This window comes from Sus scrofa, chromosome 2, assembly GCF_000003025.6.
Source record: "Sus scrofa isolate TJ Tabasco breed Duroc chromosome 2, Sscrofa11.1, whole genome shotgun sequence".
Taxonomy (NCBI): Eukaryota; Metazoa; Chordata; class Mammalia; order Artiodactyla; family Suidae; genus Sus; species Sus scrofa.
Window position 1 is genome coordinate 85,034,461 of NC_010444.4, and position 26,853 is coordinate 85,061,313.

Sequence of the window (26,853 nt, forward strand, 5' to 3'; positions counted from 1 at the left end):
TTCCTTGATGATGAGGAGCTGGGCCTTTAATGCACAGAATCCAGGGAGAATCTAGACCCTTCTAATGAGGAGGTGAAAAATAGCAGTTAGTTGGATGAATGAATGAGTGTCCAGCATTGCTTTGGGCACCAAAAATAGGAGATGCAACAGAATACCGACTCTTTCTTTAAAGAACTAGTAGTCTGGTGAATGGATGGATAATTTCTGACTCCCCTGTGATGCCTGCTTTGGGCCCAGATCTGTTCTCACACATTGCTGGAGTATTCAGGAGCCACTTGGGAGGATGACATCAAAAAATCCTTCCTGGAGTTCCCATCGTAGCGCAGTGGTTAACGAATCCGACTAGGAACCATGAGGTTGCGGGTTCGGTCCCTGCCCTTGCTCAGTGGGTTAACGATCCGGCATTGCCATGAGCTTCGGTGTAGGTTGCAGACGCAGCTTGGATCCTGCGTTGCTGTGGCTCTGGCATAGGCCGGCAGCTGCAGCTCCGATTCAACCCCTAGCCTGGGAACCTCCGTATGCCGCAGGAGCGGCCTAAAGAAATAGCAAAAAGACAAAAAAAAAAAAAAAAAAAAAAAAAAAAAGAAAAAATCCTTCCTGTCCCCCAATATCTAATTTATGCACCCAGTTACTCAGCTTGAAATTCCACAATTTACACATTTCCTTGGACTAAGAAATTCAAAAAGAAAGACCTCAGGGAAGGGAGGAGGGCTTTAGGAACTCCTAGCCATTTATTAATGCCTGTGTGTGAGTGAGTTTGCAGCTCTATTCCCCAATGACCATAAAGGAGCAGGTCTTGCTGGAAGAGACAAGGGCCCCCACAGGCCGGTGGCTGCCTTGATCACGCAGTGGTATCTTGCACCACGTGGCAGAACGTGGAGCCTCGAGTTGATGAACACTGCGGTCCACCTGCATCGTGGAGCGCACAGTGAGGATGTATGCACCCCTAAGACAGCTGGTTGCAGAGCTGCGCCCGCATTTAGCAGCATTACCGCTGGTGGAGGGGGTAAGGAAGTCCCCGGTGCCTCCCTTCTGGAGGCCACAAGCCATGGGAACAATGAGTAGAGCTTCCCGTGGGGACATTGCCCTGGGGATTTTATCGGAGGGAGGTGCTGAAGTAAACAAGGGCTGCTGCATTGTAGCCACATCCTAGGAACCTTTCAAAATGACGTGTTTACCAAGTAAAACATGGGCAAAGAAGAAAGAGCCAACATGTCATTTGCAGGCATTAAGGGGAGAACAGGGCAAGCCTGGGTGAGGAGGTCTGTTGCCTCAGTCTGTTAACATCCAAGGGAGTGAACTGAGGTCCGGGGAGAAGTGTTTTGCTGTTATCAGAGTAATATGAATGAGGCAGACTTGCTTTTAAATGGCATTAGAACTCTGAAAGTCGCCTAATCACATTGCCTGCCTCGCTCAGAAAAGACAGGCAGACAAGCAGTCATTCTTCTTGGAGCTTTCTTTGCAGCCAAACCTCAGTGTGCATCCCAGCCATGAGCACCCAGGGTGAGTTTTTTCTGTGAGAACTGCTGCTGCCTGGGGACTCCACAGCCTGGGCTCCCAGCTGGAGAACACAGCCAACCTGTTTAATGGTCATTTGCCCTTTCAAAACAGGAAATTGCCAGCGTTATTGCTGCTGGATGATGAATTATATTTATAAATCACATTCTTTTATTCTTTTTTTTTGTCTTTTTTTTTTTTTTAGGGCCATGCCTGCAGCATATGGAGGTTTCCAGGCTAGAGGTCGAATTGGAGCTGTTGCTGCTGGTCTATGCCAGAGCCACAGTAACGCCAGATCCTTAACCCACTGAGCAAGGCCAGGGATCGAACCCGCAACCTCATGGTTCCTAGTCTGATTCATTTCCACTGTGCCATGACAGGAACTCCACATTCTTTTATTCTTTAATTGCAAGTAAATTGGCACTTACTGAGTGGGTACCATGCACCAGTGTTGCTTTTTGATGTTAATTTTATTTAATCCTCCCAATAGTGCCTTTATTTCCCATTTTACAGATAACACAATTGAAGATTAAAATCATAGATAACACATTTGGTGTCACAAAAGTAGTAAGTGGGAAAAGCAGCATTAGAACCCAGGTGTGTGTTTGACTCACATACAAGATCACTGTTTATGTCTAATCACTTAGGTCACTCTAATTTGCCTAGGACACATGTTGGCTCAAGAGATATTGTGGATTTTCTGTATAAATTTAGGAATGACCAAGTGTTTGTTCCACTGAGATGGTGTATGGGTCATGTGACTCTTCGTTTTCCTTACTGGTGTAAGGAATTGCCTGACACCAGTACGTGACTGACTCTATAGCCAACTTTTAAATACCCAAGATATGACTATCTCATTTGTAAGTTGCCTGGTCTGTGTCTTTTTATACTAAGTCCAGTGATGGGCAAGCAGAGGAAGCTGAGACTAACTGATCTCATTTTATAATAACTCCGATGAGAGATTGAGTGAATGTGGAGAAGATGTCAGAGATCACGGGTCCTTATTAAGTACCTACCAGGTACATCTAGGTCTTAGAGGTTTTCCTCTTGAATGGCTCTGACTGTACTGAGGAACTTTTCTTCTAGCTGCCCTCCTCCTTTCTCAAACCCGTCTTTAAAGACATCTAGGAGCTCCCATCATGGCTCAGTGGAAACAAATCTGACTAGCATTCATGAGGATGCAGATTCGATCCTTGGCTTTGCTTAGTGGGTTAAGGATCCAGCATTGCCATGAGATGTGGTGTAGGTCACAGATGTGGCTCAGATCCCATGTGGCTGTGGCTGCGGCAACAGCTGCAGCTCCAGTTTGACTCCTAGCCTGGGAACCTCCATATGCCTCGGGTGTGGCCCTAAAAAAAAGACATCTAGTAGGAATTCCCTTGTGGCTCGGGAAATTAAGGATCTGGCATTGTCACTGCAGTGGCTTGGGTCGCTCTTGTGGCACTGGTTTGATCCCTGGCCTTGCCTCAGACTTGGCAAAAATAAAAATTAAAAAAAAAGACATCTAATAAATCCTACCTTTATTTTGAAGTTGTATGTTAATGATCAGGTGATTATAGTTGGAATAAAGATTGCAACTGATACAAAAGAGCTGGGCTCCTGAGATATTTTAAAAGAAAAGAGACATTTCCAGTGTTTAATAAAACCAGCAGGGTTTTATGAAGCCGTGTTTGTCTAGAGCCCCTACTCTGCACCCATCCCGCTTAGAGTAAAACCAAAGACACCTCCTGTGGCCTCAGAGTCTTGGGGTCTGTTACCAGCCACTTCTCTTGTCACTCCCTCCCTGACCCTGATCAGCATCTGGCCTCCTTGCCAGCCCCACCTGAGGCTTTGCTCTTGCTGTTCTGTGTCTGGGAAGCTCTGAGTCCCTGGCGAGCAGCATGGCTTATACCCTGGCCTTAGGCTTCTGTTCAAATTGCTCTGGGAATTTGAGGACCCGAACCGCTCTTCCCACCTGACCACTCCTAGCTGGATCCCTCTGCCTAGAATGGCAGCCCCTCCTGCACTCTTTAAGCCTGCACTCTGCCATGCGGTAGCTACTAGGCAGGCCTGGCCACTTAAATGTGGATTTTCTACCCCAGTGCTGTTGGACCGCACAGATACGGACCTTCTCCCTCATCACAGAGGGTTCTGTCGGGCAGTGCTGTTCTAACCCTTACCCTGCTTTATTTTTATCTGTAGCGCTTACCACTGCATGAAATCATATATTTATTTGTTTTGTTATCTGTCTTATCACTACAAAGAAAGCTCCATACAGTCAGCAGCAATGATATTGTGTGTTTTGTTCAGCCTCTTCTTTTTAGTTCCCAAAGAGTGCCTGGTACAACATAGGTGCCTAATAAATACTTGTTCAGTGAATATTAGCTCTTTGGGGGGTGTGTCCTGTTTTAATCCCAGGGAGCTAAGCAGAATCGTTGAGGAAAGTCACTCTGCTCTGCTCTTCCCAGCCCTGAAGAGCCTTCAGGTTCACCTGCACACTTCCCCAAAGGAATTCAGTTCCTGGCTTTGTTTTCTCTTTGCATTTCCCATGCATGATTCCTAAGTCCCAGCGAAAGAAGCAGAACTAATCACATGCACTTGAGTGCTTTTCCCGCAATCACAGATTGTCCCCTTCAGATCTGACAGCCTCTCTGTCACACCGGGGAAATCTTCTGCCACAATGTCTTTGGTCATTTAATGGAAGAGATTATTTCATGGAAGAGGAGGACTCGTGTAACAGTTTACAGTGTTATCACTGGCAATGCTCCATAGTACACATTGTTTTGATGCTCCTCAAGCATCTGTGTTCCTCAAGGGGTGACAGAATCCTGGTAGCTATTTGCAGACATATCCAGAGCACCACACCCTTCCTGGGCACCACTGCAGACACTCCAGGTCTGCTCGTCAATTCCTCCACAAAGGTGCTCTTTGGGACACATGATGAGAGGTGGACCAGAGTCTATGGAGGATCTAGAGAGGACAGCTGAGCTAGGACTGTCAACACAGTGCAGTGCTCTCCCTTTCTGAATTCTGCCTGGGTGAGTCTGACCCAGCACTTGCAACTCACCTACTCTACTTCACTATCAAAATGCAGGGGGTTGGCCTCTGCGCTGAGGCCCATGCTTTAATGGAGGGAGCACTCTTCCCAGCCCATCAAATGGATCTGACAGAAACTTAAGCTAGTGGCCAAATATCTGTCATGGTTCTGAGAAACCAGTAAACAGAGACATGAATGATTTTTTTTTTTTTTAATTTTGGGGCCACACCCGTGGCATATGAAAGTTCCCAGGAGAGGGGTCGAATTGGAGCTACAGCTGTCGGCCTGCACCACAGCAATGCAGGATCCGAGCTGCATCTGTGACCTATACCACAGCTCACGGCAACGCCGGATCCTTAACCCACTGAGCAAGGCCAGAGATCAAAGCCGAGTCCTCATGGATGCTAGTTGGGTTTGTTACCATTGAGCCATGATGGGAACTCCTACGCAAATGAATTTTAAAAGATTTACATTTATGTGTGTATGCATCTTGTTCATAAGTAACTGGCACAGTGAGAAGAAAACACTGAGGAGTTGCCATTGTGGCTCAGCAGTTAATGAACTCAACTAGCATCCATGAAGATGCAGGTTTGATCCCTGGTCTCACTTGGTGGGTTAAGGATCCAGTGTTGCTGTGAGCTGTAGTGTAGGTTGCAAACATGGCTCAGATCCAGTGTTGCTGTGGCTCTGGTGTAGGCTGGAGGCTACAGCTCCAATTAGACCTCTAGCCTGGGAATCTCCATATGCCAGAGGTACGGCCCTAAAATGACCAAAAAAAAAAAAAAAAAAGCACTGAAATTTCACTGAGTTGCATCTTAAAAGTCTTGAATGAATAGAAAGAGACAGTATTTTAAGACATTTTAAAATTGAAATAGAGTTGATTTAAAATGTTGTGTTGTTTCAGGTGTACAGCATAGTGATTCAGTTATTTTTTTTCTGATGATATGCCATTATAGATTATTATAAGATATTGAATATAATTCCCTGTGCTAGACAGTAAATCTTTGTTGCTTGTCTATTTTATGTGTAGTAGTTTGTATCTTCTAATCCCACACTCGTAATTCGTCCTTCCTCCTCCCAAGACTTTTCATTCTCTTGACTTTTTTTTTTTTTTTTTTTTTTTTTTTTTTGCTTTTTAGGGCCGCACCTTTGGCATATGGAGGTTCTCAGGTTAGGGGTTGAATTGGAGCTGCAGCTGCTGGCCTACACCACAGCTACAGCAACACAGGATCTGAGCTGTGTCTGCAAACTACACCACAGCTCATGGCAACACCAGGTCTTTAACCTACTGAGCAAGGCCAGGGATCTAATCCACAACCTCATGGTTACTAGTCAGATTTGTTTCCATGGTGCCAAGACAGGAACTCTCATTCTCTTGAACTTAATTTACACACTTAGTACAATTCCAGTTAAAATTCTAATGAAAATCTTCTTGGAAAATGATAAAGCAATTATAAAATTCATTTGGATGAGAAAGTAGATGAGATACAAATAAATATTTGCAAAGGATGAGTCATGAGGGGTCCATTACTGATAAATATTAAACATAGTAAGTGATAAAGCTAAATGTTATGAGAGCAGCAGTAAATAAATCTATCAAAGAGTTGAATTCACAACTGGAGATATATTAATACATATAGGAATTCTGTCTCTTACGATAGGGACATTTTAATAAATGTTTCTGATATTTGTTATTCATTTTAAGAAGTCCCTTCCTCACATACTGTAATGAAAATAAATGCCAGAACTAAATATTATACAATGAAACTAAAATGAATTAGAACAAACAGAGATGATTATTTTGGAAGTCCAGGAGGGCCTTAACAATCTGCTGTAAGGCAGAAAACATGAAAGAGGAGACTTTTAAATAGACTCAATAAAAATAGTACTAGCTTTGCATGGCAAAAACACCATAGACAAGGCCATCTGAGAAAATTACTTCCAATCATAGACGACAAAAGACTTTAGATCCTTCCTATACAAAGAGCTCTTCAAATTCAATAAAAAAGACCTTGTATTAATTTCCTGTGACTACTTAACAAATTACCCCACTGGGGGCTTAGAACACAGAAATTTATTCTCACAGCTCAAGATGTTACAGAGCTGCAGTCTTTCCAAATAGGAGAACTCTTCCTGCTTCTTTCCATTTCTGGTGGCTGCTGGCATTCCTTGGCTTGGGAGTGCATAACTCTACCCTCTGCCTCTGTCATCATGTGGTCTTCTCCTCTGTGTCTGTCTTTTCTCTTTTATAAGAACACTTCCAGAGGAGTTAGGGCCCAGACAGATAATCCAGGGTGATCTCATCTCGAGATTCTCAACTTAAATACACCTTTTGCTGAATTAGGTCACATTCATAGGTTCTGGGATGTGGATGTAGCTTTCTGGGGGCCACCCTTAAACTCACTATAAACGTAAGTACAGAAATGGACAAAAGATAAAAGATTTCACCAGGAAAGAGAGGTTCCATTTCACTAATAATCAAGTGCAACTTAAAATGATAAAACACCATTTTCTCTAATTTGGCAAAAATCACAATTGTTATTTTCCATGATAAATGAAGACACATTGAAATATGGGCTCTCCTACATGTTTTGGGAAGTTATAAATGGCCATAACCTTTTTGAAGGACAATGTGACATCATACATAGAAATCATCAAAACTAGGTCACCTCTTTTTTTTCAATTTTGTAATGATTTTTATTTTTTTCCATTATAGCTGGTTTACAGTGTTCTGTCAGTTTTCTACTGTACAGCAAGCAAGGTGACCCAGTTACACATACATGTATATATTCTTTTTTCTCACATTATCATGCTCCATCATAAGTGACTAGACATAGTTCCCAGTGCTATACAGCGGGATCTCATTGCTTATCCATTCCAAAGGCAATGGTTTGCATCTCTTAACCCCAGATTCTCAGTCCATCCCACTCCATCCCCCTCCTCTTTGGTCACCTCTTTGACCTCAGAAATTCTCAGTAAGATCCACCACAAGGGTGTGCATCACCACGTTATTAATAACATTAAGATACTGTAGACAACCAAAACACTCAGTGATAGGAGACAGGTTAAGTGAATTACAGTGTACCATAAATTAAAATAGTAGATAATTCAAAAGCATGAGAAATTTTTCAATATAAAATCTATAATTAGGGAATTCTCTTGAGGCCTAGTGGTTAAAGATTCAGCCTTGTCGCTGCTGTAGCATTGTCACTGCTGTGGCTCAGGTTCTTTCCCAGGCCCAGGGACCTCTGCATGCCATGGGTACAGCTGAAAAACAAACAAACCCTCCCCAGTAACCTCCCCCCTCAAAAAAACCCATATAATTGACGCAGGTTATAAAAGTGCCAACCTCTAGGTCAAGATAGTGGATTGAGCTCATACTAAATCTTACTCTATATAGATGGATGATCTAATAAACAAGTATTATTTAGATAATAAATAGCTGACCTCAAAAGGAAGAAAAAGAAGTGCTCAGGTGCCAGGAATTAAAAGGGGAGACATAGCAGTGGGGGGAGCTGGCACAGTGTCTTCTAAGTTCTGACCAGGATGTGGTCAGCAGGCAAGCCAGGATCCAGCAACACACCCTTCCCCACTAAGAAACGGCAGTGCACAACTGCCCACCTAGGGCTGGAAGAGTGTCACCCACTTGAGATGGAAACCCTTTCCACATCTCCGCAAATAGAGGCATTCAACACTGAGCTCCTGATAGAAAAGCTAGTTCAGACCTTAGGGAACCCTATGGGACTCTAGCAGAGGCAAGCTCAAAACCCTATAGGAAAAAAACTCTAAAAGGAAGCCTCCACAACTCCAAGTCCATGCAGGGGAAGATTCCTATAGAACCATAGTTCTTAACTTTTGGTCTGGCCTCAGGACCCTTTTATCACACTTAAAAATTATTAAGGACAAAAGAGCTTTAATTTCTATAGGTTGTCTCTATTGATATTTACCATATTAAGAAACTAAAACTGAGAAACTTTTTAAAACAGAAGAAACTGCAAGTACACATTCCATTAACCATCAGAGCAGTGATGTCACCCCACATCATGTTGCCTCTGAAAAATGCCACATTGCACTCATGAAAAAAGGAGAGTGAAAAAGTTAAACATCTTTCTGTTGTTATGAAAATCATTTTGACCTCAGTTTGCTTGAATGGTCTTGGGGGGTTTCCTGGGGCTCTGCAAAGCATACTTTGAGAACCACTGCTATAGAAAATAGAATCACAGCCAAGAATTACTAAATATGTAATAAAGTCCTATCCTATTTGAGATAGTCTACTAACCTAGCAAAGGAAAATTCATACCTGAAAATTTAGAGGTAATAGCGTAATCTGAGAAGGACTTCAAATCCAAATGTAAAGTAAGATTTACATTTATCATAAACTCAAGCTTCTGCATAGCCTAAAGATTGAAAGTGGGAATCTCTGAGTGGTAGAAATATGTATGGCTTTATTCTTTGTGATTTTCTGAATTATCTGATTATTTCCTAAGCATATTTTAGTTTTGTAATCAGAAAGAATATTGCTGTACTGAATTGAACCCAAATACTTCCTCAAGAGAATATTGCTCCCCTTGACTCGCATGAGAATATTCTTTCTAATAAGAGGTCTAGGACCTTCAGAACAGCTGATATATATAAGCAGGTTTGTGGTTTGGATAAGGGCTTTAGATTTCATTCATGTGGAATTTGTAGAGATTTAGACAACTGTTGAGGGCATTTTATCTTGGTTTAGGAGAGCTGTTCCTCATAGAGCAGGTTTATTGCACCAAAATTTCATAAAAAGAATGCTGACATACTTAAAATTTCCAGGCTCTTCAGATGACTTATTACTTTAAAAATATGCAAAAATACTCTTTATTTTTATAGCGAGTCTGTTTAAAAATTCTAAGGGTACTTCTTGAAAATTTAATTTTAGATTTTGATAGACCTGAAAGAATTACTGTATTTCATTTTAGAAATGTTATTTTAATGTGGGCTTTCTGCTTTTCATCCCGTTCCCCTCAATTAATTCTAATTGCTGAGTCTTGTAGTATTTCATAAGAGAGACATTAAAGTTGTAAAGGATCTCGGTATTTACCATAACACAGTATTTCATATGGTGTATAATGAAGACCGCTTATCGGTGTCCTGTTGAGGGCAGGACATTCTGTTATTAGGAAACTTTGGGAAATGGTTGGGTAACATATGTAAACAAGGTTCTTTACAAGAAGCTTTGCATTGTGGCTCCCCTAGGGAAGGAGATATGAAGTATGAGACCGAAGCTTCCCAGTTTATTTGGAAGTAGAACTTTTTCCTCTCAGAGCACCTAGGAGGACCACATGGTGCAGAGTGCACTTTGGGGAAAGGCTGAAGCAGACGACACCCTCATGAAGAAAGGGGGCAGTCAGAGAGTTTCCCCCTTTATGGTGCTCACAACCTCATTTAATAACTTTATGGTGTTTTATTTTACTAAGTTCCTATTTTCAGGGAACTGACACTCCAATAAGGCAGACCGTGGCACTCATGAATAACTATCAGGGAACACTAACTATCTGGAGGAAACCAACTGTGCTTAACTGGGAAGATGGGCTAGGTTAAGTGACAATGAAGGGAAATTACTTCATGAAAGAGATAGCCTTTGAACTGCCCCTTGAAGAGTGGGAATTTACACGTATTTACACATAATTCAGAGGTTCAGAAGGCAAGAGGCAACCTTCGGTGGCCACAGTCTACTGTCAGAGTTTTAGGCTGGGATGATGGGTCACTATCTGTTCCTTCATTTCAAAACGTGTTCTCCTCTTCCCAAAATCTTCTCTTCAGAATGCTATCTCACTGGGGATATGGGGTTCTGCATTTTAATACTGATCACCTTCAAACATCGTTACTATTTCACAAGGTTACACTATACAATGTGGATGTTTTTACCTGGGCTAGAGGTGAATCCCAGCCACAGCTTGGGAGCTCCTACAAGGCCATGTTCACCTTCTGATCTTTCCTTTTCCTGCCTTTCTTTCTTTCTTTCTTTCTTTCTTTCTTTCTTTCTTTCTTTCTTTCTTTCTTTCTTTCTTTCTTTCTTTCTTTCTTTTTCTTTTTCTTCCTTCCTTCCTTCCTTTTTCTTTTCTTTTTTTTTTTTTTTTGGTGTTTTTAGGGCTGCACCCAAGGCATATGGAAGTTCCCTGGCTAGGGTTTGAATAGGAGCTGCAGCTTCCAGTTACACCACAGCCACAGCAACGCCAGATCCAAGCTGTGTCTGTGACCTACACCACAGCCCATGGCAACGCCGGATCCCTTAACCCACTGAGCGAGGCCAGGGATTGAGCCCACATCCTCATGGATACTAGTTGGGTTCGTTACTGCTAAGGCACAGTGGGAACTCCCATATCTGATCTTTGTGCTGTCTCCAGAGCCTGGTTCCAGACCACCGAAGTCCAGAGCTCCGTGTGCTGATCTTTTTTGTGGACAGTTAATATAAAGGCCAGAGGTTTCAAACCTGTGCTGAATAAGCCTTTCACCAAACATTTTCTTGCCAGAATAAACATACTCATAATCTAGATGGTGTACAGCACCAAATATATTGGACTAAATTCTTTTAATACTCATGAATAAATAGAGCATCTTATTGAGTATAAATTATGCCTCAATAAAATTGACTTTAAGCTTTAAAAAAAAAAAAAAACACCACTTTCAGATATATATGAAACAGGGTTGATAAAGAAGTATATGAGGAGTTCCTGATGTGGTGCTTCAGTTTAAGGATCCAGCATAGCCTCTGCAGCATTGTAGGCCTGATCCCCATAGCCTCTGCAGCATTGTAGGCCTGATCCCTAGCCCAGGAACTTTTGTATGCCCTGTGGGTGCAGCCAAAAAAAAAAAAAAAAAAAAGTATCTACTTGTTTATAATCAGCCATACTTGGAATATGGGTGGTTGTTCATATTAAATGTTGCCTTTCTGACATTAATCATAAAGTATATTAATTTGGAGTATGAATTATAGTGTTCCTCAGTATTTCCGGACCTAATGCAGATCTTAGATATTCTTGTCTTTTTATTTTAATGAAACCCTGTTTTGTGACATTGCTATAATGTTATCACATATGCTTGGTCTTGGGTTACATCAGTAAGAGATGGAAAGTGATACAGCTCTCCTTGCGGTGGCTGGTGGGCTCGGTTAGAATCTTGACCAAAATGACACAGCATCCAGCTAAAGTGAAACATTATTCCCCACTTCTCTGGTTTCCACTTGGGTACAGGAATTTCCTCTGCTCCCCAGGAGAGGCAGATGTGGGACAGATGTTTACAGCTCCTCTCTCCTCCACCTGCACACGTACCCCCCCTCCTCTCCAGGAAAGGGGGGTGATTTCTCTGGCAGTGAAGTGGGGGAAAGACCTTGGCCTGCTGGCCTCAGCCCTGTAGGAGCTGTTCCGTCTGCAGATCAGTGGATTTGGACAGCTCCCTGAATGCTCTGCCCCCAGAAGGAGTGCCGCATGTTCCCTCATGCCTGGACTCACTGGGAAGACAGTGTGGCCTCAGGGGGAAGTGTGGGCCCGGTTCTCCTTCAGTTGCAGGTGACTGCTATTTGCCTGCTGTGTTGACTCTCCCTATTAGACCTGAATTTTAGAGGAGAGGAGGACCGTTACATAGCGTGCCCCGCTCCCCAGGCCCAACACTAGAGATCCCCACGGACTTGAGAGGCTCCCTAGGTCCAGGCGTGGGAGGTGAGGGCTCTCTTCTCCTGCAGCTCTGTGGCCTCAGATCTCTCTTCCCATCACAGGCTCCCATTTCCACTAAGAGGTGGTAGATGGATCAGGTGAATGATGGGACTCTGGAGTAGGATTGTCTGGGTTTGAGTTCTTGGGCAGGTTTTAGTTTCCCACCTATAAGATGTGGGGAGGGGGGTGCTGGGGGGGAGTTAAGAGTTCCTACAGTGTATGACTGTTGTGAACCTTACTCTTATGAGATAATACCTTTGAAATACTTAGCACATGGTCGACATGATAATAGGTGAGCTGTTATTGTCTCTGTCATTAGTCTGCATAGTGGCTTTAAAGATGCCTAAATACAGTTACTAAAATGAGGGGCTTCGGAGTTCTTGCTGTGGAGTAGTAGGTGAGGGAGCTAGCATTGTTTCTGTGGCAGCACAGGTTTGATCTCTGGCCTGGCCCAGTGGGTTAAAAGGATCCCACATTGCCACAGCTGTGGTATAGATTGCAGCTGCAGCTCAGATTTGATCCCTGGCCCAGAAACTTCCATATACTGAAGGTGTAGCTATAAAATTAAAAAAGAGAGAGAGAGATGTTTCCAGCATCCAGAAAATTCTAGAAAGTTTCAAGGAGGAGGAGCTTTCCTAATCTTTGGATGATGTTGGTGATGAAGGATAAAGCAGAAAGAGGGACTGGAGCTTTGAGCACAGTATGGGGAACCTGGAGAACATCTGTGTACAGAGGTGGGGGTTGTGCATGATGGGGAAATGTGTAGGGTGATTTTGCAATAGGATATAGTATTAGTGGATACATGCTGTTTGGCATGACCCACCAAAGGGGAAAAACAAAAACCTCTGTTTTGCCAAAATAACTCACTGATGTGTATGGCTTGTTATTTGTGCAAAATGGTGTCACACATAGTGATTGTGCATATCATTAACTGTATAAAATAAACTTTACTGTAAATGTTATTCAGTTGTAACAGCTGCTCCTATAAATATAGTTTTTAATCAGGTGTAGGTCCCGCCACTTAACATGATTAGCAGGGCATCTAAACAAGTATGTATTAAATGCTAATTGTAGGAGATGCTGCTACTGCTCTGACCAGATACTGTGGGTCTTTGCTTCCATCAACTAGCACTTGTATCTCTTCAGAGAACCGCCTTTGGGTTACTGGAACTGCTTTGCCTTTTGATTCAGAAGTGCCTCTGTTCCATGCTCACCCCATGGGCTGGGGTGGGGGTGGGGTAGGAGGGTAATGGTGATCCGCCAACAAAGGGCAGGAGTAATTCATGTTTCAGAATCTTTCTGACAATTTAGCAAAGAGGCTCTAAAACCATTTTGGTATAGGAAAGGCAGGTTACCAGAAATGGAAGGAAGAAGGCCACTGCATTTATTAAGACCTCAGGGAGCACACTCTGTGAGGCAGAGGGGAGAAGGGGCAAGTCTGTGGGGTCAGACCGCTGAGCTTGACCTCCAGCATCGCCTCTGACAAGCTTTATGACTTTGGGCTACTTAAGTAATCTCGATAAGCCTTAAAATGGACCCTATAGTATCTATTTTATAGGATTGAGTAAGGATTAAATAAAAGAATACAGGAATGTGTATAAAGTCCTTAGCACATAGCTTGGCATAAAGTAAGCACAAAATCAACCGTTTTTCATTAAAACAGTGCTGGCACATATACATGGTATAACTGGCTGATTCACCTCAAAACAAAGGTCTATTGTTTGCACATATTGCCAAATGTGATAAGCAGCTGCTGATGGATATCCCTGGTGTGCAGGCCACATCTGGGAGCTGCTGCTTTAATGCAGACCTGCCCCCAACCCCCTACCCCCACCCCAGCCCAGCACAGATCCCAGCCTACCATCTTCCTAGTGATGTTTGGAATGAGCCCAGCTTTTCCATTTTCCATTTACCAGAAAGAGGAATAGCCATTGAATACACCTCTGCCCCCTGAATAATCTGCCCACTAGCCAAACATCTTGCACATTTTCTAAGATTGCATAGTGTAGATGGTACAAACTTATTTCCTGGTTTCTTATTTTATTTTCTTTGGAGGTCATTGCAAATTCACATGCAGTTGTAAGAAATCACACAAAGATCCTTAAACCTCCCCTTCGCTGAATTTCCCCCACTGGCAACATCTGCAAACATCTGGATTTGAACAGAATTTTTGGATAAGTATTCATTCCTGCCCTTCCTTCATCATGCAAAAGCACTGAAAAATCTTCTTTGCTTTAGTGAGACTACAAACTACAAGATCCCATCAATTCCATTGAGGATCCAAAAATCAACTAGAGCCTTGATTTGGGCCTGAGGAACCTGGAGTCCAAAGGAAAAGTCACATATACATGGGCTTTGTTTGGCCTCAGAGTCAAAATGACTTTTATAAGAAGCATTTTTTTTTTCAAAACCAGAACCAATTTTTAATTGTAAAAATTTTTTTCATGACTCGTGATTCGATTCCATAGGAAATTACAGTTATCCACTTGCTACTCATAACTGTGACTTCAGGACACTGTGCCTGACCTTTTCTGTCATAGAGGTGGCTCCCATACAAAGACCTTTTTGGGGGCGAGAGCCTCTTAAAGCATGTGATGAGAATATTCTTGGCTGGGAACAAAAGCGGGAAAGCCAAATGCAGTCACTTTTGTAGAGAAAGCAACTGCAGAAGCTTTCCATTACTGCTAGGCATGTTATTCACGAGTGACATGTAACAGGGGCCCAGGCTTTGCTTTCATACTCCCCAGTCTTTTCCTTTAATGGTGTTTAAGATGCTCTTATGCTCAGGAAGCAGCTCGTGTGCCGTGTCTGATGTGATTGTCAATTCATGGATGTTACCATGAATAAATAAAGCATTTGGCTTTATTGTGTGAAATGTTTTACTTTTGCCTTTTGTGTGTGTGTATGTGTGTGTGTGTGTCTTTTTAGTGCCGCATCTATGGCATATGGAGGTTCTCAGGCTAGGGGTCAAATCGGAGCTGTAGCTGCCGGCCTTCACCACAGCCATGGCGGTGCTGGATCCTTAACTCACTGAGCGAGGCTAGGTATGGAACCTGCATCCTCATGGATGCTAGTCAGATTCTTTTCCACTGAGCCATGACGGGAACTCCTGCTTTTCATTTTTATTTATTTATTTATTTATTTTTTCTACTGTACAGCATGGGGACCAAGTTACACATGCATGTATACACAATTTTACCTCCCATTGTCGTGTTGCGATGTAAGTATCTAGACATAGTTCTCAGTGCTACACAGCAGGATCTCATTGTAAATCCATTCCAAGAGCAATAGTTTGCATCCATTAACCCCAAGCTCCTGATCCCTCCCACTCCCTCCCCCTCCCCCCAGGGAAACAACAAATCTATTCTCCAAGTCCATGATCTTCTTTTCTGTGGAAAGGTTCATTTGTGCTGTACACTAGATTCCAGTTATAAGTGATATCATATGGCTCCATTGCCAGCATCATTTATCATCAGTCTCTCTTCTCTTCTCTCTTTTCCTGCCTTTTTAAGTTTCTGAGCCCGCCTCAGACTGTTTTCACTGCTTCCCGTATTACTCTCCTGATGGATCCTGCCGTCTCTCCCTTCCCTGTCTCTCAGCTCTCCCAAAAGAAAGAAAAGGAAGAACAAATAGGAATATCCTTCATTAAGACATTTGGCAAAAAGCCTTGTGATCATATGTTTTTTTTTTAATTGAAGTATAGTTAATTTACTATACTTATTGGGTTAGTTTCAGGTGTACAGCAAAGTGATCAGTTATACATGTATATATATCTGTGTTTTTTTCAGATTCTTTTCTCTTATAGGTTATTATACAATATTGAGTAGTGTTCCCTGTGCTATGGGTTCATCCATGTTTTATATAGTAGTGTGTATGTATTAGTCCCCAAATCTCAATTTAGTTTGGGTTTATTTTCATTTTGTCATCTTTTGAAACACAGGCCAAAGCAGAGCCATACTTCTGTTTTGCCTCCTGGTCATGTGTAGGTATTCAGTGGTCATGATGCCCAGTCCATTTATAAACAAACATCTTTTTGACTTTATTGCTGGGCTGACTTGTCATGTCTGGGTGAACTGGTTAATGCATTTTTTCAAAAATTGTTATTATAGTTGATTTGCAATGTTCTGTCAATTTCTGCTGTACAATGAAGTGACCCAGTTACACATACATGTACATTCTTTTTCTCACATTATCCTCCATCATGTTCTATCACAAGCAATTAGGCATAGTTCCCTGTGCTATACAGCAGGATCTCATTGCTTATCCACTCCAAATGCTATAGTTTGCATCTACTAACCCCAAACTCCTAGTCCATCCCACTCCCTTCCCCTCGGCAACCACAAATCTGTTCTCCATGTCTATGAGTTTGTTTCTTTTCTGTAGATATGTTCATTTGTGTCATATATTAGATTCCAGATATGTGATTTCATATGATATTTGTCTTTCTCCTTCTGACTTATTTCACTTAGTATGAGAGTCTCAGTCCCATCTATGTTGCTGCAAGTGGCATTATTTTTTTGTTTCTTATAGGCGAGTAGTATTCCATTGTGTGTATGTATCAAATCCATTCATCTGTCGATGGGCATTTAGGTTTTTTCCATGTCTTGGCTATTGTAAAAAGTGTTTCTGCATGTATCTTTTTCAATGAAAGTTTTGTTCAGACATGTGACATATCAGTGGGACTGATGTGTCATTCAGTAGTTTCTCTTTTTTTTTTTTTTTTGGTAGTTCTATATTTAGTTTTCTGAGGTATCTCCATACTGTTTTCCATTGTGGCTGTATAAATGTACATTCTTCTCCACATCCTCTCCAGCATTTATTTGTAGACTTGTTAATGATGGCCATTCTGACCTGTGTGAAGTGGTACCTCATTGTAGTTTTGATTTGCATTTCTCTAATAATTAGCAGTGTTGAGCATTTTTCGTGTGTTTTTTGGCCATCTTTATATCTTCTTTGGAGAAATGCCTATTTAGGTCTTCTGCCCACTTTTCCTTTGGGTTGTTTGTTTTTTGCTGTTGTAATGCATGTTTGTAATAGCCACTTACCAAGTATTTTACTCTGGATGCAAAAGAACAAAGTAGAAATGACCATTACATAAACCAGTGTTTGGAATGCTGCCCATCGCAGGGCTTGGGGAATTAATGCTGGGGGAGGATGACATTTTCACCTTCATATCATCTTTGTACAAGGTGGTACTGACATTGCCTCACTTGGGCCACCAGTGGGGACAGCTCAGTGGACAAGTGAAAGACATCAGTCTGGAGGTAATGAGCCAAGGCATAAGGGACTGTCCGTGAGAAAAGAAACCAAGTGATGGGTTATGCGAGGCTGTTGACTCCAGTAACCAAGAGAGCATCTAACTATACATGTACATGGTGGGAGGGAGTATGTGGGTGGGCCATTGGGAGAGCGGTGTCTAGAGATGAAGCTAGGAGCTAAGCTTGGGTTTCTTACAGAGTGAGTGTGAAGTGACACACTTGTGGCTTACCTGTCCCTGCTGACTTGGGAGTGGTTTCTGAAAGGGCACATCCCCACTTGACAAGCTACATGTTCTAACTCAGTGATTATCAAAAGTATCAAAATCATTTGATGAACGCTGCCAGTTTCTTAGAGCTGTAACTGCCATACTAAGGCAAAGTATTCATTGTCAGCTTTGAGTGTCATATGAATTTCTGTTATCATTTATTGGAAGACGATAACACTGAAGATAGAGGGCAAATGCATTTTATAAATATTTACTGGTATAACTCGGAGGTATTGCAGGTTCTGTTCCAGACCACTGCAGTAAAGTGAATATTGCAATAAAATCACACACATTTTTTTGGTTTCCCGGTGCATATAAAAGTTATGTTTATACTATACTATAATTGGTTAAGTGTACAATAGCATTTTATTTAAAAAATAATGTAAAATACTTTAATTAAAGAGTACTTTATTGCTTAAAAAAAATTCCCCGCTATCATCTGAGCCTTTAGCAAATCATAGTATTAACATCAAAGATCATAGATCACATAAGAAATATAATAATAATGAAAAAGTTGGAAATAGTACAGGGATTTCCAAAGTGTGTCATAGAAACAAAATGAGCAAATGCTGCAAAAATGGTGCTGATAGACTTGCTTGACCCAGGGTTGCCACACATCTTCAACTTGCCAGAAATGCAGTATCTGCAAAGCCCAGTAAAGCAAAGCCCAGTAAAATGAGGTATGCCTATATATGATTTGATAGCTTGCTTGCTATTTTTGTGAGGAAATGAAGTCAGACAAGATTCTTTTATTATTCTCAGTTTGCTTTTGCAGAGTGTTATGTATCTGTGAGCAGTATTATTTTTTCCTCAACCATGGTCTGTCTTTCTAGCACTTCAGAAATATGTTGGAGGTACATGTAAAAGTGCAAGATATTCCATTGTATATTCAGGAGAATGCTTGTGCATTCTATGTAAGGTCACCCAAGAAACAGAGTTCCTTAAAAACAAAACAGTAATAATAACAGCAAAAAACCCTAAAGCCTGCACGTGCGGATCTCACTTAAGCAGAGAACCAGCAGTGTTCTCCAAAGCAAGGAAAAGCTGATTCTGTGTCTTAATCTGTGGGGCCAGTGAAAAGAGAACAAGAAATAGACAGTGGAAAAGACTTAGAAAAAAGTAATAACTATCTTCTGTGGTTTTTCTTCTTTTGCAGTTCCATTTTGAACCCAAAGTGGAAGATGCTGTCAGGACTGAACCACTGACCAGAGTCTGAAAAACTCCCATCTTCTCGTTGGCCGTCGGTTGAGCTAGGATGGAAGACTCTTATAAGGATAGGACTTCCCTGATGAAGGGTGCCAAGGACATTGCCAGAGAGGTGAAGAAACAGACAGTTAAGAAGGTGAATCAAGCGGTGGACCGCGCCCAGGATGAATACACGCAGAGGTCCTACAGTCGGTTCCAAGACGAGGAAGAGGATGACGACTACCCCCCGGGAGAAACCTACAACGGGGAGGCCAATGATGATGAAGGCTCCAGTGAAGCTACTGAGGGCCATGATGAAGATGATGAAATCTATGAAGGGGAGTATCAGGGCATCCCCAACACGAACCAGGGGAAAGACAGCATCGTGTCAGTGGGGCCACCCAAGGGCGGCGAGTACAAGGACCGCCAGGAGCTGGAGTCAGAGAGGAAAGCTGACGAGGAAGAACTCGCCCAGCAGTACGAGCTGATAATCCAAGAGTGTGGTCACGGCCGCTTTCAGTGGGCTCTTTTCTTTGTCCTGGGCATGGCCCTGATGGCGGATGGCGTGGAGGTGTTTGTCGTGGGCTTTGTGTTGCCCAGCGCTGAGACAGACCTGTGCATCCCAGATTCAGGGTCCGGATGGCTAGGTGAGTGTGTGTCAGAGAGACACGTTCTGAAACTGCTTTACTTGCTGAGTGGGGTTAACAAAGAGAATAACTACTTTTCTTAGGGAGCCCTGCATTTCTTCCAACACTTAAACATTTTAAACATGCAAAGGAATCTGAAGAATAATGGTACAGGGATGTCCATATATATCCACCACCCGGATTCTCTAGTTAATATTTACTGTTATTTTCTTTAACACCTAGTCATCTATCTATCCGTCAACCTCATTTCTTTTTCTGTTTTTTTTCCTTTACTTTTTTTTTGGCCACGGCATGCAGTGGCTCGATGTGAGATCTCAGTTCCCAGCCCAGGGACTGAATCCAGGGTACAGTGGTAAAAGTGCCAAATCCTAACCACTAGACTGCCAGGGAACTCCCCCCCCCTTTTATCTTTATGCTTTTCACAGTAGAGCAGTACATTTTTAACTTATTATAAATGTTGCATTAGTTTATCCTTTGTTAAATTCCAAGGATATGCCCTTGGAAGTTAATAAAATCTTTATATGAAACTTGCTTGACGCTTCTCTAAATACAGAGACTAATTCTCCAAAACTGACAAATGTGCTTTCAAATTCCAAGTTTTATATATAATACTATGGTTTAAATACCTACCATTTTTTTTCCTATAATCTCTGTGTATGTTTGCTTGTTGGTTTTTTTTCAATTACCCTTATTTGTAGAATTTTCTCTAGATGACTTTTTAAAAGGCTATATGCCTTTATATCCATACTGGAAAAAGTTCCTTTCCTCCTAAGACTTGAAAATCTATTTCAAATCATATTAATATTTAAATTATATATGTTAGGATAATATAACTGCTCTATAAACTATCTAGAGAGCAGATTTGAATTTTTTTATTAAAGTGTTGTTGATTCACAATGTTCTTTCAGTTTTTTCTGTGCAGCACAGTCACCCAGCCCCCCCCACCCCACCCCCACCACACCCCCACACCCACACACACACACACACACGAAGCTGGACCCAGTTCCCTGTGCTGTGCAGTACCACCTGGTTACTTATCCATTCTAAATGTAATAATTTGTTTCTACTCACCGCAAACTCCCCATCCATCCCACTTTCTCCTCCCTCCCCCTTGGCAACCACAAGTCTGCTCTCCGTGTCCATTATCTGTTTCTGTTCTGTAGGTAGGATCATTTGTGCCATATTTCTTTAAATAATGATTTTTATTTTTTTCCATTATAGCTGGTTTACAGTGTTCTGTCAATTTTCTGCTGTACAGCAAGGTGACCCAGTCACACATACATGTATACATTCTTTTTTCTCATCATGCTCCATCATAAGTGACTAGACATAGTTCCCAGTGCTATACAGCAGGATCTCATTGCTTATCCATTCCAAAGGTAATAGTTTGCATCTACTCACCCCAAACTCCCCATCCATCCCACCTTCTCCCTGCTCCCGCTTGGCAACCACAAGTCTGCTCTCCATGTCCATGATCTGTTTCTGTTTTATAAATAGGACCATTTGTGCTGTATTTTAGATTCTACACAGAGCAGGTTTGATTTCTGTTTCAAAGTTACCATGCATGTGAGGTTCATATTTTTCCAAAGCCATGGTTAATACTCCCACTTGTTTCCCTGTGGAAGGGAAAATAAGAAGGTCAAGAAACACGCGAATAGCCGACTATCCCCCAAGTGTAAAGTTCCTGCAGACACTTGGTACATTTGGTCATGAGGCCTTTCAAACCCCTTTTGCTCAGCCCCCATCAGAGAGGAACATAATATGTTTATGTGCATATTAAATATTTTTGTGTTTCCGAGTCTATGCAAGAGAGCAAGAATCATTGATACCTCTACTTTCAAGGGCCTATTTATTTATTTATTATTTTTTGCTGTTTAGGGCCACACCTGTGGCATATGGAGGTTCCCAGGCAAGGGGTCCAGTTGGCCACAGCAATGCAGGATCTGAGCTGTGTCTGTGAATTAATCCACTGAGCGAGACCAGGGATCGAACCTGCAACCTCATGGTTCCTTGTCAGATTCGTTTCTGCTGCATCATTGATGGAAACTCCTCAAGGGCCTTTTTAAAAATAAAGTTTGAAAAACAAAGACATACATATTTTTGTGTGGTTTGGTAAGTAACGCTATTAAGTAATGTTATAATCACTGATGTTGAAAAATTTTTCTGTGTAAAAAAAAAAAAAAATGAAATACCATCTGCTAACCTGCCATGTGACAACACAAGAGAGCGAATCATTCATGAGAAGAGGTTTTACGTCTTATTCCTTTAACCCTTGTTTCTTTTATATGACTCACTCCTAGCATTTCTTTTTTTTTTTATAATTTTTTTTTTATTTTCCCACTGTACAGCAAGGGGGTCAGGTTATCCTTACATGTATACATTACAATTACATTTTTCCCCCCACCCTTTCTTCTGTTGCAACATGAGTATCTAGACAAAGTTCTCAATGCTATTCAGCAGGATCTCCTTGTGCATTTCTTTTTTTATTTTTAAATATTCATCTTTAAATTTTTCTTTTTAAAATTGTTACTGAAGTATTATTGATTGACAATATTGTGTTAGTTTCAGGTATACAGCAAAGTGATTCAGTTTTATATATGCATATATATTTTATATATATATGTTCTTTTTCAGATTCTTTTCCATTGTAGGTGACTACAAGATATTGAGTATAGTTCCCTGTGCTCTACAGCAGGCCCTTGTTGGTTATCTCTTTTATATATAGTAGTCTATATCTGTTAATCCCATACTCCTGATTGCTAGTAGCCCCATTTGTGTGTTCCACCATCAACATGCAGGATGTGGTTCAGAGTAGGGTCCTTAATTATTTGTCAAGTTGATCATTGCTGCCTGCCTGTTTCCTGTGGAGCATTGTATTTTGTTTTTTCCTTTGGTGAGTAAGTCTCCTCACTCTAAGCCTGGGCATCAAAATATTTATCAAGATTTTGCTAATGGAATCTATCAGCAGAATGTTTGAAGAAGATAGATCCTTAGAAACACATCTACACAAATATTTAATATTTACAGGCTTAAACTTAGAATAACCATCTTTTTGTGTTATGATCCTGGCTTTTGTTTTGGAGGCATTTCAGAAACATCTAGGCTGAGCCTGCCCTCGTGCCTTTCTCTTCTCGGTGCTGAGTGGAAGTGCAGTGTCACACGCTCTGCTCTTATCAATCGGTCCCATAAACCCTGATGATGTTACACACCCCCAGGTGGCTTTCACAAGTGTAGATAATGCTGTGGAACAATCGGAGCACAGGCATTTTCATTTCTCCATAAATGTCGCCTGCGTTAGTGAATTAAAATGTGTCCCCAGGAGTGTGTGGCTTCACTCATGTTGCAATCCCGTCGTCACCCCCCCGCCCAGCAGCGTTTTAATGGTTTCATAACTGTGGCTTCCAGTCGCGCATTTCAATTATTTTGCCATTGTAATCTCACTTATAATTGCATCCTAACTGAGTCTTTTTTCCGACAAGCATGTAAATTGTTTTGCCATTTTCATTTCATCAAATAATAGCTTTGTAATATAATTACCACACTAAGTCACAGCGATGGGATCAAAATGCAAGACAGAAAGAAGCATGACCCATGTTTGGTGGCCTTTGGAAGAGAGAGATGTGCAAAATAATTTCTCATTTGCCACTAAGCCTTGTGTCATTTCCCTCAAGGAAGACTAAGAATGAAAAATATTAACCAATTTGTGTTTTAGTTATTCGGGAGATAGCGCCTTTCTTTGTGTTTGCTGGAAGATTGTAGATAAGGACACATCTTGTGTGCGTGTGTCTCTGTGTATGGTCTGTGTGCATATATAACATTGTTAATTGGACAGGAAAAGGTTAGAGTAAATATTTAACCAATTATCTAACAAGCTGTTCTTTGGGGAAATAAGTACCATCACTTTAAGATAATACATTTTCTATTACAAAAGTCTATATATTGAGCATTTATTGTGTGCAAAGTGCAATATCACACAGGGGATAGTAGGACAAAAAACAAAAACAAAACAAGGTCTATCTATCCTAGGAATTGTAGTCTAGCATGGAGAAATGACAGATGTCTGTACACTACCAGAGAAAAGATCAATAACCAGAAGAGAAGTTTAGATAAAGAGACTTCAGGCTAGGAGACCACGTAAGGGGTGTGGACCTGACAAAGGCAAGTGGGAGGAAGGGATGGATTAAAGAGCTGGATTTGATCATTGGGAGTTTGGAAGAGGGAGGCAGAGGGCAGTTACTGAAAGGAAGCCAACTCATCAAGTTAGGTAATGCAGAGCACAGATTTCAACACAAAGGCAAAAGAAGAAAGGTTTAGTTTTAGACTCACTACTTTGAGATCTTTGGGAGTGTCCGAAGAGGAGCAGTCAGTGAGCTACTGGCTCTTTGGGCTGAAATGCTGAGCAAGCATTTTTAGAGTCGGCTCATTTAAGATGAAACTGCCAACGACCTTAAACAGGAAGAGGGCAGCTTCCTGCTAAATATTTTTTATGGGACTGGTGGTAAGGAAGATGTCACTAAGGAGACTGAGAAGCAGCATCCAGGAAAGAGAGAAGGTCTATAAGTTTTTGGAAGAAGGAAAGTGTGTGTGACTCTTAGGTGCTGCAGGGTCTTATAATAAAGGTTGGGTCAGGCAGCTGCTGATGGTTCTTCAAACAAACACTGTGTGCAAGGCTAGGAAGTTTTTTTTTGTGTGTGTGTGTGTGTGTGTGTGCTTTTTAGGGCCACAACCACAGCATATGGAGGTTCCCAGGTGAGGGGGCCAATTGGAGCTACAGCTGCCGGCCTACACCACAGCCACAGCAATGCCAGATCCTTAATCCATCGAGTGAGGCCAGGGATTGAACCTGCAACCTCATGGTTCCTAGTCAGATTCATTTCCACTGTGCCACGACGGGGACTCCAAGGCTAGGAAGTCTTTTAAAGGGAGGCGTCTGTGTATTAAGAGAAATGACAGTATGTCCTTCAGATTCCCTGCCCCCATGACTGGGTAGCACAGACAGAAAGCATCCTCCCCATGCAGTGCTGTGCCTTCGGTTCGCGTTAGCCCTCTCTGATCACATCGTAGTTCCTGTTTAAGAGTTGTTGGTGGGGGTGGAGGGTGCAGGTTGGGTCCTAGGAAAACCCCTGAGGGGAGGGATAAATCGAAGTTTGGGATTAACATATATACACTATTATATATAAAATAGATAAGTAACAAGGACCTGTTATATATATATATATAGCACAGGGAACTCTACTCGATATTCTGTTACAACCTACATGAGAAAAGAATGTTGTTTAGGAGTTCCCCGTTGTGGTACAGCGTAAATAAATCTGACTAGGAACCATGTGGTTATGGGTTTGATCGCTGGCCTCACTCAGTGGGTTAAGGACCTGCCATTGCTGTGAGCTGTAGTGTAGATAGCAGATGCAGCTCGGATCCCACATTGCTGTGGCTGTAGTGTAGGCCAGCAGCTGTAGCTCCGATTCGACTCCTAGCCTGGGAACCTCCATATGCTGCAGCTGCAGCCCTAAAAAGCAAAAAAAAAAAAAAAGGCTGTTTAACACGACATTGTAAGTCAACTTTGCTTTGATATTAAACAAAAAAAGAAAGGCTCAGGCAGGTGGAATGCATGACCAGGCCCAGCACCACCCTCCACCTCTCTCCCATCAGAGACCAGCAAGCACCTCACTGGCCACTCTTTCCTCATGCTCTTCCTTCAGAGGGACCTGTTTCCTTCTAAGACCCACCTGGTGAAGCAAGGAGCCTCATCCTTATTGCCCCAGATGCGTTCTGGCTGGCGTCAGACAGCTTAGTCATTTTTAGGAACTAAAACATGATCATGGCCAAATGTTGACTAGTACAAAATAGAAAACAACTTATTCTAAACCAAAATATACTTGAGAATTAAACCCAAACTAAATGATAACTATCCTCTATGTGTTTCTTTTTTCCTTTATCAATTATAACGCCTAATTTCCACACGCCTTGGTGATTTTCAGGACAGGAGCTTTAGTGGTATAATTGGGACAACATCTGATTACTGTAGGACAAAAAGTGAGTGGAATTAAAAAAAATGTAGATAAGCAAGGCCGTTTCATTCAGTAAGTATTAATTGAGCACCAACAGTGAGCCAGGTACCTGTCAGGGTTCGCTAGGAGATATTCTGCTGGGAAGGTTGCGATCTGCATCATTTGGGAAATTTTTTGTCCAGTTGGACAGATCTTTTGTAAAGAGATAAATGTAAGGACATTATGTTTTTTTCTATGACAGATATTAAACACAGTGCTATAGAATCGGAGAGGAATTCCTTTGGGAACTGGTAAAAAAAAAAAAATTAATCCAGGAAGTGATATTTAAACAGGGTTTTTGGTTTGTTTGTTTTGTCTTTTGTCATTTTAGGGCTACACCCAGGGCATGTGGAGTTTCCCAGGCTAGGGGTCGCATCAGAGATTCAGCCTTACAACACAGCCACAGCAATGCTGGATCCGAGCTGAGTCTGTGACCTACACCACAGCTCACGGCAACGCTGGATCCTTAACTCACTGAGCAAGGTCAGGGATTGAACCCAGGTCTTCATGGATACTAGTTGGGTTCGTTAACCATTAAGCCATGACGGGAACTCTGAAACAGGGTTTTGAGTGATAAATAATGTTTACTGGAGAGAAAAAGGGAGAATGGCATTTCAGGAAGCTGTTAAACTTGTCAAAAGACCCAAACTCTGTGGGGAATTATGGGGAATTTGCCATGATGGGCGGATGGCATTGGGGCTAATAGGTCAAGTTGTGGACAAATCGTGAAAGACCTTTAAGGCCAAGATGGGGGTTTGGGTTTTATTCTGTAATATGCAAGAATGGTATCATCGCATCTGTGTTTTAAAGAGCCACCTCTGGCAGCAGTGTGGGAAGTGAATTTGATGGGAAGAGGCTTAAAAAGTCAGTTGGATCATGGAATCTAAGCCTCTGCCACTTACTTGATGTGTGACAATTAATAAATAACATTTCTTTGTGCCTCAGTTTTCACGTGTACATTGGGATTAAGAATACTCAAATTAGAAGTTCCTGCTGTAGCACAGTGGTTTAAGGATCCACTGTTGCCATAGTTATGGCGTAGGTTGCAGCTGCAGCTAGGATTTGATTCCTGGCCCGGGAACTTCCATATGCTGGTGCAGCCCCCCAAAAGAGAATACTCAATTACATTGGGAGGATTAAATGAGAGAATGTGTGTATAGCTTTTAGCCAAGTACCTAATATGTAGAAAACCCTAATAAATAATTGTTGCTATGGTAACTACTAGAAGCATGAAGGTCATTTAGGAGAT

At 41.8% G+C, this 26,853-nt stretch overlaps 1 protein-coding gene across 7 annotated transcripts in view; it reads left to right on the top strand.

Annotated features, from left to right (window-relative positions):
* The window catches only part of SV2C (synaptic vesicle glycoprotein 2C), a 239,131-nt gene that overhangs the window by 37,764 nt on the left and 174,514 nt on the right, over positions 1–26,853 (top strand). For all 7 annotated transcript variants that reach the window (XM_021084456.1, XM_021084455.1, XM_021084457.1 and 4 more), the window contains one exon: positions 18,879–19,554. In XM_021084456.1, coding sequence (XP_020940115.1) covers positions 18,978–19,554 — 577 coding nt within the window. In that variant the 5' untranslated portion in view covers positions 18,879–18,977. The remainder of the gene's footprint in view (positions 1–18,878; positions 19,555–26,853) is intronic.